General features: G+C 43.7%; 1 protein-coding gene across 2 annotated transcripts in view; it reads right to left on the bottom strand.

Moving 5' to 3' along the window:
- Positions 1–809: 809 nt before the first annotated feature.
- The window catches only part of MCF2L2 (MCF.2 cell line derived transforming sequence-like 2), a 119,561-nt gene continuing 103,877 nt past the window's right edge, over positions 810–16,493 (bottom strand). The window contains exons 27-32 of one of the 2 annotated variants that reach the window (XM_058844220.1): positions 12,225–12,296; positions 10,445–10,531; positions 8,302–8,420; positions 7,645–7,757; positions 6,179–6,282; positions 810–5,233 (exon numbers count right to left, since the gene is read on the bottom strand). In XM_058844220.1, the coding sequence (XP_058700203.1) occupies positions 5,133–5,233; positions 6,179–6,282; positions 7,645–7,757; positions 8,302–8,420; positions 10,445–10,531; positions 12,225–12,296 (596 nt within the window). In that variant the 3' untranslated portion in view covers positions 810–5,132. The remainder of the gene's footprint in view (positions 5,234–6,178; positions 6,283–7,644; positions 7,758–8,301; positions 8,421–10,444; positions 10,532–12,224; positions 12,297–16,493) is intronic. The other variant, XM_058844221.1, reaches the window with a different exon arrangement.

The following is a 16,493-nucleotide window of genomic DNA, read 5'->3' as shown; positions in this document are numbered from 1 at the left end:
GCGCTGTATCCCAGCCCCTGTCCAGGGTGGATGGGAGCTCTGTTAGAGCTGTATCCCAGCCCCTGTCCAGGGTGGATGGGAGCTCTGTTAGTGCTGTATCCCAGCCCCTGTCCAGGGTGGGTGGGAGCTCTGTTAGCGCTGTATCCCAGCCCCTGTCCCACAAAGGGTCCTGCACAGCTCCCGGGCTGGGGCAGGAGCTGTGTGGGCAGTGCTGGCTGCAGGCCTGGATGTGCCACGGGAGAGCATCGCTCACTCCTGCCCTGGACATTCCCTGCCCTGGACATTCCCTGCCCTGGACATTCCCTGCCCTGGGCATTTGCCAGCTTGGGGCACGGAACAAAGCCACCCCCACGCTGGCATCTGGTGTGCTCCTAATTATCTTGCTCAGTTTGCACTGTCTTTCTGCAGTCTCATTTCAGATTTCTGCTTGCCTTTCTACATGATCCACAGCTTGTATTTGGGTCAATTAGCACTCCCTAATGAACACTGGTAGCCAAAGGCATGCAGATATCTCAGGAATAACTATTATAAAGTCATCTACGATTTCCTCTGAGCTGTCTGTGTGAACCTTTGCACTCTCCTAAGAGTCCCAGCTATTCAGAGCATAAGTAAGGGAGATGGGGGGAAGGAGAAAAACCCCTAATCTGCCTTTTGACATGTTGGACAAGTTAAAGTTATATTGGACAAATGTGTGGATTTTTTCAGCTCTGATAATATGCCTTTACTGATAATTCATTTATTTCAAATAGAAAAAAAACAATCTCATTTAACTTCTTGCTTCATATAGAGACATCAACCACAGGGTTTTGTACTAGTTATAATTTTTATAAATTTCAAACAAAGTGTGGTTCTACACAGGTCAGAATGGCCTAATTACAGGAAGTTCATTTGCACATTTTTTTTTCTTGTAATAAATTCATACATTCTGTCTTGACTGGAAAAAAGGACAGGTAATTCTGTGCTCTTTCCCTGTCTGATTATCTCTCATCAGTCACAATATACAAATACATCATTATCAACATCATGGAAATCATGTAAGAAAACAAACTGTACCAATTCTCAGCTGGGGAGAGGAAATCTTAGCAGCTACTTCAGTCCAGCTGCAAGACAAAATACACATTTTGGATCTTTTTTTCTTATTATTCTTATATATTTCTAATCAGATATATATATATTTGAAGTCTTTGAGTATTTTTGGAAAGAAAGCACATGGCCTTTCTCATACCCAATCCTGTTTGAAATATCAAGACTCTAAGAAAATCATAGATAATAAAATGGCTTCTCATCACACACACGACCAGAACATAAGACACACACACAGAAATTTGCTGTCGCTGGAGAGAAAAGCCAGAGCTCAGAGGTGGTTTGGCTGCAGCTGTTTGTGTTCAAGACAAGGACCACTGGTCTGGTTCTCCACCTGGTGGGGTTCAAGGTGAGAGGAGAGGATCAGGCCTGGTTCTATTTTAGCTTGGTTTACTAAAAGCAAGACTTGTGTGTCGTGCAGCTGCCTGTCTCTGTTTGCCACTGGTGCCAGTAAGGAAGGACTCTGCAGCCCAGCCACACCTGAGTGAGCAGTTCTGAGGGCAGTTTGGAGGATGTGAAGTTTCTGCAGAACTTGCAGAAGAGCAGCAGCACAGAGGGAGGAGAGCCCAGGCAAACCCTTAGCCTGGAGGGGAGGTGTGACCAGCCCAGGCCCAGGGAGCACAGCCAGGCGCTGGGCCAGCAGCAAGGGCTGCTGCAGCATGGATTTACCTGGGATCTGGGGTCTTCTACAGCCAAAACTTAGTCACAACCATTACTTTTAAATGACTTCTAAATGGTCGCTGTATCATCTCCAAACAACACTGAAATGAAATCCTTATTTGAAAACTATGATTTTTAGATCCATCTACCTGAAAAGGATGGTGTCAAAGACCTACAGACAGAATAAGCATACCCTAACATACACATTAGTCTTGCTGGGCTTTACCAAATCATCTTCTAGACTGTACATGGAGAGTCATTCCCTTAATTATTACCTTGTTTGACGGAAATACACTAATTAAAAGACTATCCTGCATACTATTTAAAAAATTCAAAAAGTCATCAAACCCCATTTTGTCTCATCAGCAAAGCCAGGAGGTTACTCCTTTGTGGGCTGCACTAGGACTTGTCAGCAGCCTGGTCTGTCACTGAACTCATTCTTTCCCAAAGCCAGCCCTGCAGTGGCCCTGTCACTGCCCAGGGGACCCTGCCAGGGCTGCCCTGTGCCCTGGGTGGAGGCAGAAACAGGTACCTGGCACTGCAGGAAGGTTAAAGACACAGTTAATGGTTGTGAGCTCCCTGCTCAGGCTCAGTGTGCCCAACGTGGCACAGGCAGCTCCCAAAGACCAGAGTGCTGTGCCACTGCTGCACAGCCACGGGACAGAGAGACCTGCCATTCCCAGGGCATCCATGGAACAGGACAAACTTTGGTCCAGCAGGATAGAACATAAGGTATTTCAGACAAAAAAAAAAAAAGAAAAAAGAAAAGCTTTCAAAAGCAAAGTAGGGAGGCAAATGCAATAATCCAGCCCCTACCTTTGCAGTTGCCATGACAGATGGTCTGGATCTGGGAGAGGACCCTTTTCCTCAGTAACCCCATTCCCTGCTCCAGCTCTAGACTGCTCCACAGGATGCCACCAGTGGCACTCTTGGAGGGCACATTGGGGCATATGGGGTTGAATGCTTTGCTTTTCCCTGGAGGGCCCCTAATTTTTGTATATGTGGTAAAATGTAGCATTTAGCAGGAAATTCCGTAGCTCCCATGTTCCAGGAAGGTGTCAGGGCACCAGGGGATGTAGGACCAGCACACTCTCAGCCTGCTCATGCAGAGGTGGGAAATGGACTGACAACACTTGACTTCTCATCCTCAGTCCAGAGACTTCTCGCTACCATTTCACAATCAGAATGAGATTCCTCAAAAATAATAAATAAACTCCACTCCAAAGTGCAGGTTTTTGTCTTTCCATCCATCAGCAATGTCACAAATCTTCATTTTGGCAATTTCATACACCCAGGGTAACCCTTCCCTATCTCTCTCTCCCACACACAAAAGCTTACTGTACTCACTAATGTGCAATCAAAGCTCCCTAGCCCTTCCCTCACCTATGCTTAGGGCAGGGGTAGACAGCAGCACTGTTCCTGTGCAAAAATTAGTAATAGAGAAACCATAATGTACTCATTTTAGAGAGATAAAGTAATTGCACTATAAGAAAACGTTGCTGCATATTTCCTTAGGGGACTGAAAGGAATAAATTCCTCCTGCAAGATGCTGATAACCACAGTAGACCAAGAGGATCCATGTTCCTGAGAGCCTACATGTCATTTTTGAGGTAAATGACCAACACAAATAAGCAAGCTCCTACTTCTGTAGGACAAAAATAGCTTCCAGAAAGGTACAGAACTCTCAGGTCCTTTAGTCATGAACAGAAAATGTCAAAAATCACAGAGTTTAGATATTGAGGGTTAGAAGAGCCATGGGAATCAATCACCACAGTACAACTTATAATCAACCAATAAGTCTTCATAGGCAAAAGAAATCTGACTAAGCCTTTAGCTGCTCCAAGGCTTTTTCTCAAACAGGACTATCTACCTGCTCCACAGCCATGCTGACTCACACACTAAGGTACTTGCAACGCCAGCCTCCACTGAGACACAAAGGAGAACATTCGAGTCCCTGTGAAGGTGAGAGCAGAAATGATACACACACCTACTGCTTTGCTCAGAGGCTCAATTAGTAAAGAGTGGGTTTTGGTTTTGCTTCATCTCCATTTCTAGTGCTTTTAGTGCCCTTTATTTACATAAAGCACTACTAGTCTGAGGGTTAAACAAAACATCCCTAAGAGTGAAAGCCACTCACTCACTCTTGAGCTTCTTCTGAGTTTTTACTAGACTGATCTTTGCCTATTTGCAACCTTTAGTCAATATTTATCTTTACTAAAGTACTAGCAGCTTTTGTGGGACCTAAGACCCAATTACCATCAAAATGCCTTCATGCCTTAACAGCTGCTCTAAATGAGCTAATGGCTTGTGTAGGAATCATGACATCTGTAATCACTTTATATTATACATTACATCCTTATATGGCAGAGATTTGCCTTTCATCAAACATCCTGGAAAGAAGTATTTAACAACACTTTATCCACTCATCGGAGCATCTAATGCTCACTGCCTATTTGCAATGGTTAAGTATATTCCGAATGAGGGGTGAAATGTATTTACTCATAGCCCAGCACACAAGGAAAGCATGCAGTCTACTCAAACATGTGACAGGTAATGGCCTTCAACTGAATTCTCGGCACCAAATGCAAAGAGTTGTGATCCAGCAACCAGAGACTGTAGAGGGGGCAGAGGATTGACTTAGGCTGTAAAAAGAGTTCAGAGTGTTCTTTGTCACAGTAGCTGTTACACGTCTTTACTTCCCTGCTTGGCCCTGCACCTCCCAGCCAGGAGCTGCCACCTGCAGCGTTCCAGGTGTGGAATGCTGTGTGCAGCAGGGCCTTCCCGGGCCACTGCAGAGGAGTCACGTCACTGCTGCTCGGAGCCCCTCTGATGGTCCCAGCCAGAAGTCTCCTTTCCACAGCCACCCTCAAGTGGGGTGTTTTTGGTGTTGACTGACAGCAAAAAGGGCACATTTGTGATGATGTATCAGCTGGAATTGAGAAGGACAGGGAAGGCACAGCCAGAGGCAAGCAAATGGAAAAACCTCCAGGTGACCCCAGGGTGGAGCAAGGACTCATAACCACCACGTGCCCCTCTGCAGTGATGTGGTGCTCAAGCAAAGTTGCCAAAAGGTGCGTGCATAGAAACTCTTCAGCTCTGCTGTCGACCTAATTTAGGCCACATCTTCTGAAACAGTTTGATAATCAATGCAAGAAGCATTTTTCTCCTCTAATACTGAAGGTAGTTTGATGTTTTCTGGATGTTTAATGCTCCTTTCAAGTTTGTTTTTCCCAGCTTGCCAGGTGGACAGCACAGTTCTCATCTGTTCACATTGATAAAATATTAGTGAATTATGAACCTTAGAGCTTGTGAGAAAGGCAGCTTTGATCCAGTGTCCACCCAAGATAAAGACAGGTGGACGGGGTCCTGAGGAAGGCTGGTCCTGCTGTTCAGCTGCCAGCCCTCTGTTCTGCTGGGAAGCTTTTGGCCACCTCACTTTCCTTCGTGTCTGATTCTACTGAGGCTGTGCTGCAGGAATCGTTGTATGTGTCTGAAAAGGAGGACATGGGCATTGTCACTACAATAAGTCTACAGGATTTTCCACTTACAGTCTTAAGGCTCTTTGTTAAAAGCCTGGAATAAAATATAACATAAAATCACAATTCCACTGCTCTCCTAGTTCCTTCACAAAAGGCAAAGGAGGCTCTTTTGCTGTCTAACTTTAATACTTTAACAAACTGACCAAAAAAAGTCATAAGAGATCAGTAACTCAGAATAAAGTGCTGGTAGCTCTCCATTGCAGATCCCCAGGGAATGGCTGTGCCAGATTTTGCTTTCTTCTGCTACCAGAAGAAAAGCAGAACACATTTTGGTAAATTGTATTTAAGGATGGACAAATATTGGTCTAGAATTGTAAACCTTTGATCTGCAGAGATGCTCAGATTCAGCTTTTCCAGTGTAACCTGTTTGGGTGTTAGGTCAGAACCAAAGCTGAGAATGGATAACTTTTAGTGCTGATTTGGCTGACATCTTGCCAGATCAGCCCTTCCTGCAGCTTTTGGAGCTAGCTGTGAAATATGATGAAGGCAGTAATGGTTCATGAGATTTTAATGTTTTCAAACCTAGACCAGAAGCACAGCCCTGATGCTGGTCTACATCCAGAGTCCTGCAGGCACACCCTGTGTATGAGACACTTGGGCTCGCTGTAAAGCAGCCAGTCTGAGTACTGATAGCCATAGAAGCTGGATGGGAGATTCAAGTTCTCCTCAGAAAGGGGAAAACAATTAAAAGCTGTCGTGCCTGACTAGCTCTGACACCCAGGCACCAAATTTCAGGTTGGCTCAGCCATGTCACCAGAGAATGCAGCACAGACATGCACTCAGGTGAGTACTTGAATACAGAAAGTGCACTTTTCTATCACTTTTTTTTTAGTATTGCATCCTTTTTCAGTATGGAGAAAAAAGCCACCAAACCAGTAATATATTTTCTCTGTTACCTGCATTGCTGCTCTTAATTATGTTGTTACTGTCCCCCTCTGCTGGCTGCAATATACTGGAGGGAACCCAGTCGCTTTTCTCAGAGACCAGTTTCTTCACTAACCTGAAACTCAGAAAACAGTCAATGAATTTTCCTACATTGCCTTTCCCTAGGTTGTGTTTCTTAGAGGTGTGTGTTGGGCTATTATTTCCTAAACTAAGGAAGAAGGCAGAGGACCCAGGGCAGTCCTACAGGTATCCATACAGAATCACAGAAACACAGAATCACTGGATTGGAAGAGACCTTCAAGATCATAGAGTCCAACCCAGCCCTAACACCTGAACTAAACCATGGCACCAAGTACCACATCCAGTCTTTTTTTAAACACATCCAGGGATGGTGACTCCACCACCTCCCCAGGCAGATAATTCCAGTACTTTATCACTCTCTGTAAAAAACTTTTTTCCTAACATCCAAGCTATATTTCCCTTGGTGCAGCTTGCGACTGTGTCCTCTCATTCTGTCAGCTGCTGCCTGGAGAAAGAGACTGACCCCACCTGACTACAACCACCTTTCAGGGAGTTGTGGAGAGTGATAAGGTCACCTTTATCACCTACAGGTGTCAGTTTCTTCGGTGTCAGATGGTGAGCCAGTATCCCAGAGCAAGGTCACTTGCAAGCAGGCTGTGTGACAAGAAAGCAGAGCCTTGTCCTGTGGTTGGGATACTGCCTTTGGGCTTGGTAGTGCTGGGTTCATGGTTCAGTTTTGGAGGTCTTTTCCAACCCAAATGATTCTATGATTCTAAATTCAGAGCTGAAGAAAAGGAATATTTCACATCATCCATCCTTCTTGCTGTAAATACCACCCTTGGGTGGATGAGTTTATTTTACTTCCCAACTACTTTACCCTGTGGAACTCACTCCCCTCTTAGCTGTCAGCTCTGAATGAAGGGTCTGACCACATTTCAAGATCAGATCTTCTCCCTCCAAAATGCATGTGAAGGGAGAATTCAGATGTCCAGGCAGGTCACTTGTTAGCAAGAGAAAACGAATACACCAAAACATAGGTGAGCTCAGGGGGCCAGTCTCATTCCTCTTTGTCAATCACATATTTAAAATTGTGGGGCTAAATTGTTCTCAGTGGAAGGTGTGGGGATTTTACTGATGTATCCTACAGGAGGGTGCTGCCTTTGACAGATGTCCTTCTGGTGTCAAAAGCCCAACTATTCCCATCCATTTCCTTTACAGAAACTTGTCCCCTTAAACCTCATATCACAAGCATTTTGGATCAAAGCCACCCAGGTGAAATTAACCAAAGCTGCGTTGTGTTCGTGCCTCCCACTGCCTCTTTCATGTTGTGATCAATGGGTTGAGTGGATTTGGATTGATTTTGAAGAGAATTTCACATTATTCTGAATATTTTCCATATTTTCCAGGAGGTTATGGCTGTTCTACCTGTCCAGTTCTGTCTCTCTGCCATACTCACCATTGACCATTCTCTCCTTCCTGCACAAACTGCACTAAATCTCCATCCTCAAGGGTAAGAGAATCTGGGAAACAGCTGTCAAAACTGCCTTCGACCCGGAAGAGATTGTTCCCCTAAAATGAATGAAACAAGGCACCATAAATAAAATCAGTACAGATGAAAGAACACTATGCAAGATCAGTTAAATACTGAATTAGGCATTTCAAGCTGGCAGAGATTGCTAGAGTAGGCAATTGTGTTTTATCATGACCAGGTTAAACTTTGTTCAAAATTTGGATAGACCTGTTCTCTGTATTTAGACTTTTGGCTTAACCCACCAGCCATTATTCTGATGTAAAAATTGGGTTTGTGACTCCAGGTGAAGTTATCTGAAAAAATCTGAAATTACTTTTTCAATGACTCAGAGTTTTCCCTCACTTTTGTAGCAGGCAAAGTGACAGCTTACAAGTATGAGTGACTTTTTATGATCCTCATTCTGATCAACAAAAGTCTTGTAATAATCTTAGAACACCCTAGATCATATTTCCATCTTTTGTATTCCCACACATCCATAGATTAAAGGCTGGTATGAACCCAAACTTTGCAGGTTACATTGTGAACCTTAGAGAGGAGGAAGTTGTGCTGGGAAAGGGCAGTGTAATTTTAAAAAGCAATTACATTGTTAGGGTTTGTCTCTTCCTCCAAATCAGAAGAGTTGGAGAGTTCATCCATGCTGGAAGGGATGGCTTCAAAATCTTCAAATGTGTCTAGAGAAGGCATTTGTCTGCTGGGCCAACCTTTTCAAAAGAGATAAATCAGAAAGAGTTAGCTATCAGACATTAGCCTCTTTGAGAATCAGTCTTTGTAAAATAAATGTCACAGGTTCACTTCCCACTCTTCCACTTACCAAATTTCTGGCACTTTTTTATAGCTTATTCCATGGTTTTGCCATAAAAATTATGTCACAGCCATTATTCTGTCTCTAAAAGCCTGTACCACTCACTGTCCCTGGTGTGAGAGCAGCGTGTGTGACTGCAGTGTTCATACCCATGGATACTTCCAGTGCTCAGCATTGCTCAATCCCTTCAGCTCAGGAGGTACAAAAAACAAGGACCAGGAATCTTCCTGCAGAGCAAATGATAACTTGTGCTGACATGACTTTCAGACGGCCACGATCATTCAGTTTCCAGCTTACCTGCACATGTTTAAGTACAAAGCCATGGAATTTTGATCACCATCTCACCCCAAGGTGATGTTACCACCTGAGCAATTTACAGCACTATACCCTGGAGCAGGCTGCAAGTGCAGGGAAGGGACAGAGTAAACAGCAAGACACAAAGACAGCCAGGGGGATGAGGAGAGATCTCAGTCATATTTGTGCTGTTACCTGTCTTACTGAATGATTTTCACCAGAACCACCCCAACCCAGTGGAATGGACTCAGTGAGAGATTTCCAGCCCAAGCTCAACATTCAGTCTCTCTTCAGCTAAAAAGGCATGTCCATAGGATGTATCCTGAGGGAAACTGAGGCTCTGCCTGAGGCTCCCATGGTGAAAGGGTAGCTCAGGCTTTTTTGTGGAGATGACACTCATCATCTGCACTTTGATGCCCTTGATGCCTGTCACTTTTCTGGTGGGGATGGGAATGACTACAGTCCAGCTCAGGGGAAACAGACGTTGGATCTACCAAATGATTCTGCAGCCCTAAGAGACACAAGCTGAATGGAATTAGTCAATTTACCATATGCCTTCCTAATTAATGTACCTGCTGGCCATTAGCTGATTCACAGGGACTTGAGCTGAGCAGATGCTGAACCAAGTGGTTTATATCCTCTGGGCCATTGCTCTCAACAAGGCAAAGTTCTGACCACAAGGCATGGAGACAGATGCTCACACAGTGGGATTATCCCAGTGTGCACATCCCAGCACTCTCAACCCACACCAAAACCTGGCCTGAGACAATACAAAACCAAAGCCAGGCAGTTCAGGCAGTAAACAGAAAGGTGACCTGATCTGTGAGAAATAGGTTTATTAATTGGTTTATTGAATCCCTCCCCATGCACATCCTCTGTGCAATAAGCACCGGCTGGTACAACACGTGGTCATGCAGCTCTGCAGCCCCTTCTGCCACCCAGGGACTGTCTGCTCCAACAACTGCAACCCAGTTACAAGGGACACAGGAACCTTCTTCCAGCACAGCTGCATCCCCAGCTACCTCCCCACAGCTGTGGTCTTGTCATCTGTACTTCTAAAGGTGTGAATCAGCCTCTGAAGTGACACTGTCCTGTACCAGTTTATTTACACCAGCAAGACAAGCAAAAATCTAAACATACAAGGATATTCTGATTCTAATTAACTTCAAACTGCTACTGCAATTTCAGTTTAAATTCACAGGCTGGGCTACCAACACCAAGAGAACAAGATATTCCTCCACCCCATTAGACAAAACTTACACAGTAATTTAGAAACCTCACCAGCAAGAATTCCTTACAAATACATGCATCAGCCTCCCTCTTCCATACAAATCACTATTCTAATTTCAGAGACTAAGAAACAGCTTGTTTCTCATGCTTAATTATTATAAGATCAAATTCTGAGCTCTCTGCTTTCAATTACAAGAATATTTTTTATCCTGACCTCAGAAAACCAGAATCTGGGGCATTGTTTCTAAGTTAGTGATCCAAGCTGGTTCTTTCATTGTTTTGATGGGAAATAATATTCACTAAAAGCAAAAATGCTCCTTATTATAAAGAGAGTAAGTATTATCATAAATTTAGTTTGCACTCTCAAATTGAGTTTACAAATACTTTAATTTTGTTTACCTGTCTGTGAAGCAGATCTAGGCACTGATCTCGTGGTGGAACCGGCATTACATTTACTCTGGGCCAAAATGGTGTTCTCAAAAGCATCTGTGACAGGAAGTACAATTTGTGTCTTCAAGGTGAAATAGTGACCAGACAACCAGTACAAAGTGAATTCCTGCATCACCTCTGCAACTGACAGTCTCTTTAACAAACAGGTGGACTGTGGTCCAACAGTTACAAAAGAGGAGACACATGACCAGCACAAATGAGTGAAAGGACAGCAGCATTCCACAGAAAAACTGTAAGTCTGAGAAGGACAGAGAACAGCGAAATGAATCAAAGAGAAGTATTGATGTTAATTAAGGAAGACAATTGCTGAGTGAACAGTGCAGTGTTCTATTTCATTACAGCATCCTTACCCATCTTTAACATATTTTCCTTGCAGCATTTCAAATCATTTTGTAGGTGATAATTTGTGGTTTTCATCCTAATCCATATAGCAGCAAAAGGGGGACCAGGTAGGCCACAAATGAATGAATTCACTCTTGATGAATGCAACAGAATTTTGGGGGGAGAATCCCTTGTGTTATTACCTCAGTCAGAGCCCTGGCAATAGCAGCAATATCTTCTGGTAGAGGGGTAATAATGCTCATTGTTTCCTGCTTAAAGGTACTCAGTCTGGTGAGGGATGCTGTGCAGCAGTACCTTGTTTTTAATCTGTGAGGAGCAAGTCAGTTCTATGCTGCAGATAGTTCTTGCACCTTAAAATCCTCCCTGCCTCTGCAGCCACAGGGAATGCTGAGATCAGGGCATCTGTCAGTGAGGAAAGCAAGGCATAAACCCCACACTTTGGGAAACTCTGGTGCTGGGTGCCAGGATTGTTCTAAACATGTATCTAGGGGTCACTGGCAAAAGGAAATATTCTGCAAACAGGAAAACTACTTCTGCTGTCTCTGAATTGTGTCTTCCAACTTCTCTGTTCCAGTCTCCTCTTCTGCTGGGAGTGCCATGGGAGATAGCTCTAATATTTCACCAATTCCATCACTGACCTGTTCACCAGCTCTTCTTACCAATCTTTTGTGCAGAACAACACAATGCTATGAAAGGATTCCTCAGCCCACATCTCTCTTCTGCCTGTTCTGCAGCAGAGCTATCTGTCTCCTTGTATCCCCCTAAGGCAAATGGTCAGGTAAAGGGGAAAGCTGACAGTGGAAGCTGGTGATCTTTCAGTGGCTGAGGAACAGCATACCAGTTTAACTCTTTGGTATTGTTTATTAAACCGTAATTTATGAATCTGATGCAACAAATTGGTGGAAATTCTGCTTGTCTGAAATGAAACACTGCACTTGAAATGGCTATTAATGTACAGTCTAGCCTCTCCTGTAGTCTTCATGCATATGGCTCCTGCTTCTCTCATTAGGAGCAGATACTAACAAGGGAGGAGGGATGCAAGTGGCTGGACTGCAGGTGAAGGTGGAGAGTAGCCCCTTGTCTCCCTGCTGCTGCTCCCTGTGGAGGGAGGCAGAGCCAGGCAGCAAATCCAGATCCAGGTGACAATCTAGAGCTTTACTTCCCAAAACAGGCAGAGAACTGGGGGTTTAATTTAGGCCCATGCCTAGGTGAATATGAGTGCAGGGGACAGGCAAGGGAGACAGTAAAGCTGTCTTGATCCCAATTATGCACATAAATTGACCCCAACCCCCTGATGGACTCCAGTGTCATCCACCAGCTGTGATGAGATGTGAATTCAGTGAATAATATCAGACGAGGGTTTCATGCAGGATGGAAATACTCCTACCTTCAAACCCCAGGGGAGTTGGGTCACTCTTTATTTCATGTCTCTTGACTTTAACTGCAGGAACAAGGGGACCTGTGTGAAGTTTACAGAGTCACAAGGCTGTAAGTATTGTTAAAGAAGAAACTTGCTTTCCTACCACCTCAAAACACTAACTACCTAACACTTTTAATTTCACCCAGAAGAATGACCAGCCCCTAGGTTCTAGGTGAAGATACACACTTCTGGGAAGAAATCGGGAAGAGACCCCTTTTGTCAGAAGACATTGAGACATCCCAGCAAAAGACTCTGCTTCCCTTCAGGTCTCACAGAAGTTCCCTCTCACTCTTGTCCAGGAGATGGCACTAAGGCAGCCAGACCCGCAGCCCCTGCCTTCACCGTGAGGCTGGCAGGGCACAGTCCACAAAGCCAGCACTGTTGGCTCACAGAAGTGTGGGACGCCAGCCACAGGTCCATGTGCAGCACCTCTCCCGTGGCCCGAGTGCACATGTTGGGGAAGCCGAGCTGTCAGGAGTGAGGATCAGACACAGCGGCCGCTGCAGCCTCAGGAGTGATGAGCACAGCACCCTGGCTAGATCTGCATCTGGGCTGATGCTGAGACAAGACTCAGGCTTTGGTTCTGTTGTCATCTGAAATATTTTCTTAAAGCAGATGATGTAAATAAAACACTAAATTGAAGAGCACTGGTTCTGTTTTCTAGTTTTGAAAATCATTGCAGAAGTGGCTTTCTCAGTATCCCAAGAGATTGCCAACAGTCTTTGGGCAGACAGGATTCTAGGATAGGACTTTTTGATACGAAACTGTAACAAATTTTAACTTTCACTGCAATTCACACATGCTGTCTTTGATAAACCACATTAAAGAATAACCCTTGTTTGCCCATTTTCTTTGTACATATGTGTTTCATCCTGTTCCCCAGCTTTGAAAATAATTACTAGGAAATAATTCAGTCTTCCCATAATTTAGCAACTGATCATGTACTTCTAAATTGTTGCTGATGGCAAAAAGCTGTAATAACTTCTTCTCTTATGCTATGCCCATGACTTCCATGTGAGGATGTTCTAGTGCTGTGGTCTAAAGGTGCTGTCAAAGAAACATTTGCAGATAGTGAGACTATCACATCCTTCCTCTGCCCATGAACCCCACTGTGTCCTCATTCCCTGCCAGCCTCATTGCAGCCAAGGATGTGGCTCATATCCTTCACAGCTGCTGAGAAGGCAACAGATACTGAGCAACTTTCTTCCTGACAAGTATAGAGCAGAGATTTTTATACAAATTAATTTTTCCATTTTTCCTTCTATTTTGATTCATGAATTGTCCTGAAAATCTTAGCCTTGCAAATCAGTTCCTCCACTCCATTCCAAGAACTACTTCCAAAAGGCAGTGTAATCAGAATTCCATGTAAGACCATATGTTCTGTTGTTAAAATTGTCCCTGACATGTAGGCATGTGTGCCCACAATGCTACTGATTTTCAAAACAATCAGTTTGCCTAAATGCATGGGCTGCTTTTGAGTTTAAATCTAGGCACTAGTACAGTAACTTATATTTTGTAAAAGTGCCTTTTCTAAAGCTAAATAAAGCACTTAAATAAAACTTCCATAAGCTCCCATACAAACTGCATAGAGTTCAGTGCATTCTGCACACAACTCCCTTACACATAGGAAAATCTCCCTACAAACATAGTTTATAATCATAACAGTGATATTGCTAAACATAATTAAAACTGACATCTATTGTTCCTCTGTTTTTGGTTTGGTATCATCTTTCTTGCTATCTGATATCTGCAATGCAATGAGGACAGTTTCTCCTTCTTGAAAGCAAAAGTTCTAAAGAGCTTTAAGGAAACAGAGAAATAATTTCAATTGAACATCAGTTAATCCGAACCAGGGAGAAGTTGGAAACCTAACCCCATATCAGCCAAAAATTAATCCCATTTCCATGGACACCAGCAACACTTTTTGAAGTCTACAGTGGAGAAACTGGGAAGTCTGTGTGCTGGCAGCACACTTCAATACATTCAAAATGTCCTGGCCTGCCTCCCTGCAGGTGTTGCAGTGGTGCTGAATCTTCTACTGGAACCTCCTGCCTTTGTATAAGCTGAGCCTGAGGTACTCTCTCTGTGAGCAGCATTTGGCAGTGAATGTGTCAGGCAGCAGGCAGGGAGAGGGGAGCTAAGCAAGCAGCATGACAGTACCTTTGGTCACAGCAGAAGCATTAACTGTGGTGCTGATGGAGGAGGCTAGGGAAAAGCGACGGGTAACTTCTCTGTCCTTAGACTCTGGATCTGGGAGAATAGACAGATGCAATGCAGGGCAGGGTTAGAGGTTAATAAGCACTGAGGGTAAAAGATGTTCAAAGCAAAGCTGCAGCTGGAAAAGGGTAAAGAAAAGAAAGGTTGCTCCTCTAAAACAGACAGGAGAAATAGCCTCAACAAGGTGAAAAGCACACAAAGTGTTATTATGAACATATTTTCAAAGCAATTCCAATTGCACCAATTTTAATACTTCAGGAAAGAGATTATGCCAATTATTATTTTAGCAACCAACTAGTGTCCAAATACAGCTACAAAACACAGAGAAATGGCATGATGGCTCGAATGGGGTATGTGTCTACAGATGATATTTGGATCATTTTAGACACTGAACTGCTTGTTCTGTGATGACTGACCTGAAATACACTGAAAAACAAGCATGAATGGTTTGGAGTTCACATTTGTCATTTTTAAAATTCAACTGTGTGAATGCCTGAAAACATTCTCCGAGCTTCCATCTTTACCACTGCAAACCAGCTTGGAGAAAGTGAAGGCTACATAGTAGTTTTTTTGTTTCCTTATTTAGTATCCTGCCTTTTCTCTAAGTCTGCTCAGGAGTAAAGACACAGCTTTCCCACATTTCTCTATGAGATGAAGTTGTGCCCACCCCAAGGAATGTGGACTTGGCTCTGCAAACCAGGATGGCTAATGCTGACCCAATGGTGGGGAGATGCAGGGTGCTTTGTGTGTGGATTTTCAATACACTTTGATGCCAGCTCTGGGATGGCTGCCCTCAGGGATCTCTGCACTGATGGAGCACAGGATGCTAAAGTTTCTTCTCCAGACATCAGCATTCCTTTGGCCAAAAAATCACCAAAGTGATTATATACAACATTTTCCAGCCTGTCATATCCAGCCTAGGCAGGCAGTTCAGCATTTCTCTGAGTATCAATGCTCCACTGCCAGTTGATACTCAATCTCATTTTCACCCTAGTTAGTTGGGTAAAATATTTGGTTATATTGTTTAGACCTTCCTATTTAAACAATATTTGTTATATTGTTTAGACCTTCCTTTTTATGTGCTCTTGACAGGAACAGACACAACAGGTCTGAACCTAAGTACGCTCGGCTCAACACACCACCCTTCACCATGGCCAGTAACAAAAACCTTTAGACAAAATGTTCAGGAGCAGGACAAGCTGATTGCAGACATTTCCCTGTTCATTTCTCCCAGCTTTCAATCTGCCTCAGCAGGCAGCCCATGCAGGGATTTGCCTGTGGGAATGACCACGCTCTGCCGGCCACATATCCTGTCTGCCAGTGGTTCCCTCTGGCCAGGAGCAGGTCAGCAGCAGATCAGCACCACAAAGTGAAATGGGGCATTGTGCAAGAGGTGTTCCACAGGAATCTCAATTAACCAGACCCAGTAAGGCTTTGAACTCAGAATACCTACAGCAGAGGGGGTACAAACTCTTCTGAGCTGTGCTTCACTGCCTGGAGCACTGAATACAAAGCAAGACATTTCATATGACAAGGAAAAACTCAAATAAAAAAGTAAAAGGGACCCCAAACAAAATTGTAGATCTAAACTTGCAAAAATTATGGCATTATTTCTGAAATCTGTGTTTTGTCATTGATTTTCCTGAGTCACAAGATCTAAACCCTGCTTATTTTTATATTCAGACATTAAACTTTGTTTGTCCATCTTGAACCTCACTACCACATGCACCCTTAATCTTATAGCCAGAATCTTGCAGCAGTGCAGACTCTTGGTTCATTCTTATCTGCTTTATCAATTATAACTTAATGCTTCTGTATTTCTGCTTTTATGCTTTCATCTTGGTTCTTCCTCCTTTGATGCTCACGCTCTCCATCACTGCATCCTAACCCTTTGTTTCACAGAGGAAATATTTGTCAGAACAGGAGAAAAGCCACACAAAATCAATAAAGGGAGTAATTAGAGTATCTTTTCAGAAAGTGATGTAAGTAGTCATTCAATTTAATTTCTATTCATATTTC

The sequence above is a fragment of the Poecile atricapillus genome, chromosome 8 (genome assembly GCF_030490865.1).
Source record: "Poecile atricapillus isolate bPoeAtr1 chromosome 8, bPoeAtr1.hap1, whole genome shotgun sequence".
Taxonomy (NCBI): domain Eukaryota; kingdom Metazoa; phylum Chordata; class Aves; order Passeriformes; family Paridae; genus Poecile; species Poecile atricapillus.
This window is presented reverse-complemented; position numbering and strand designations above follow the sequence as displayed.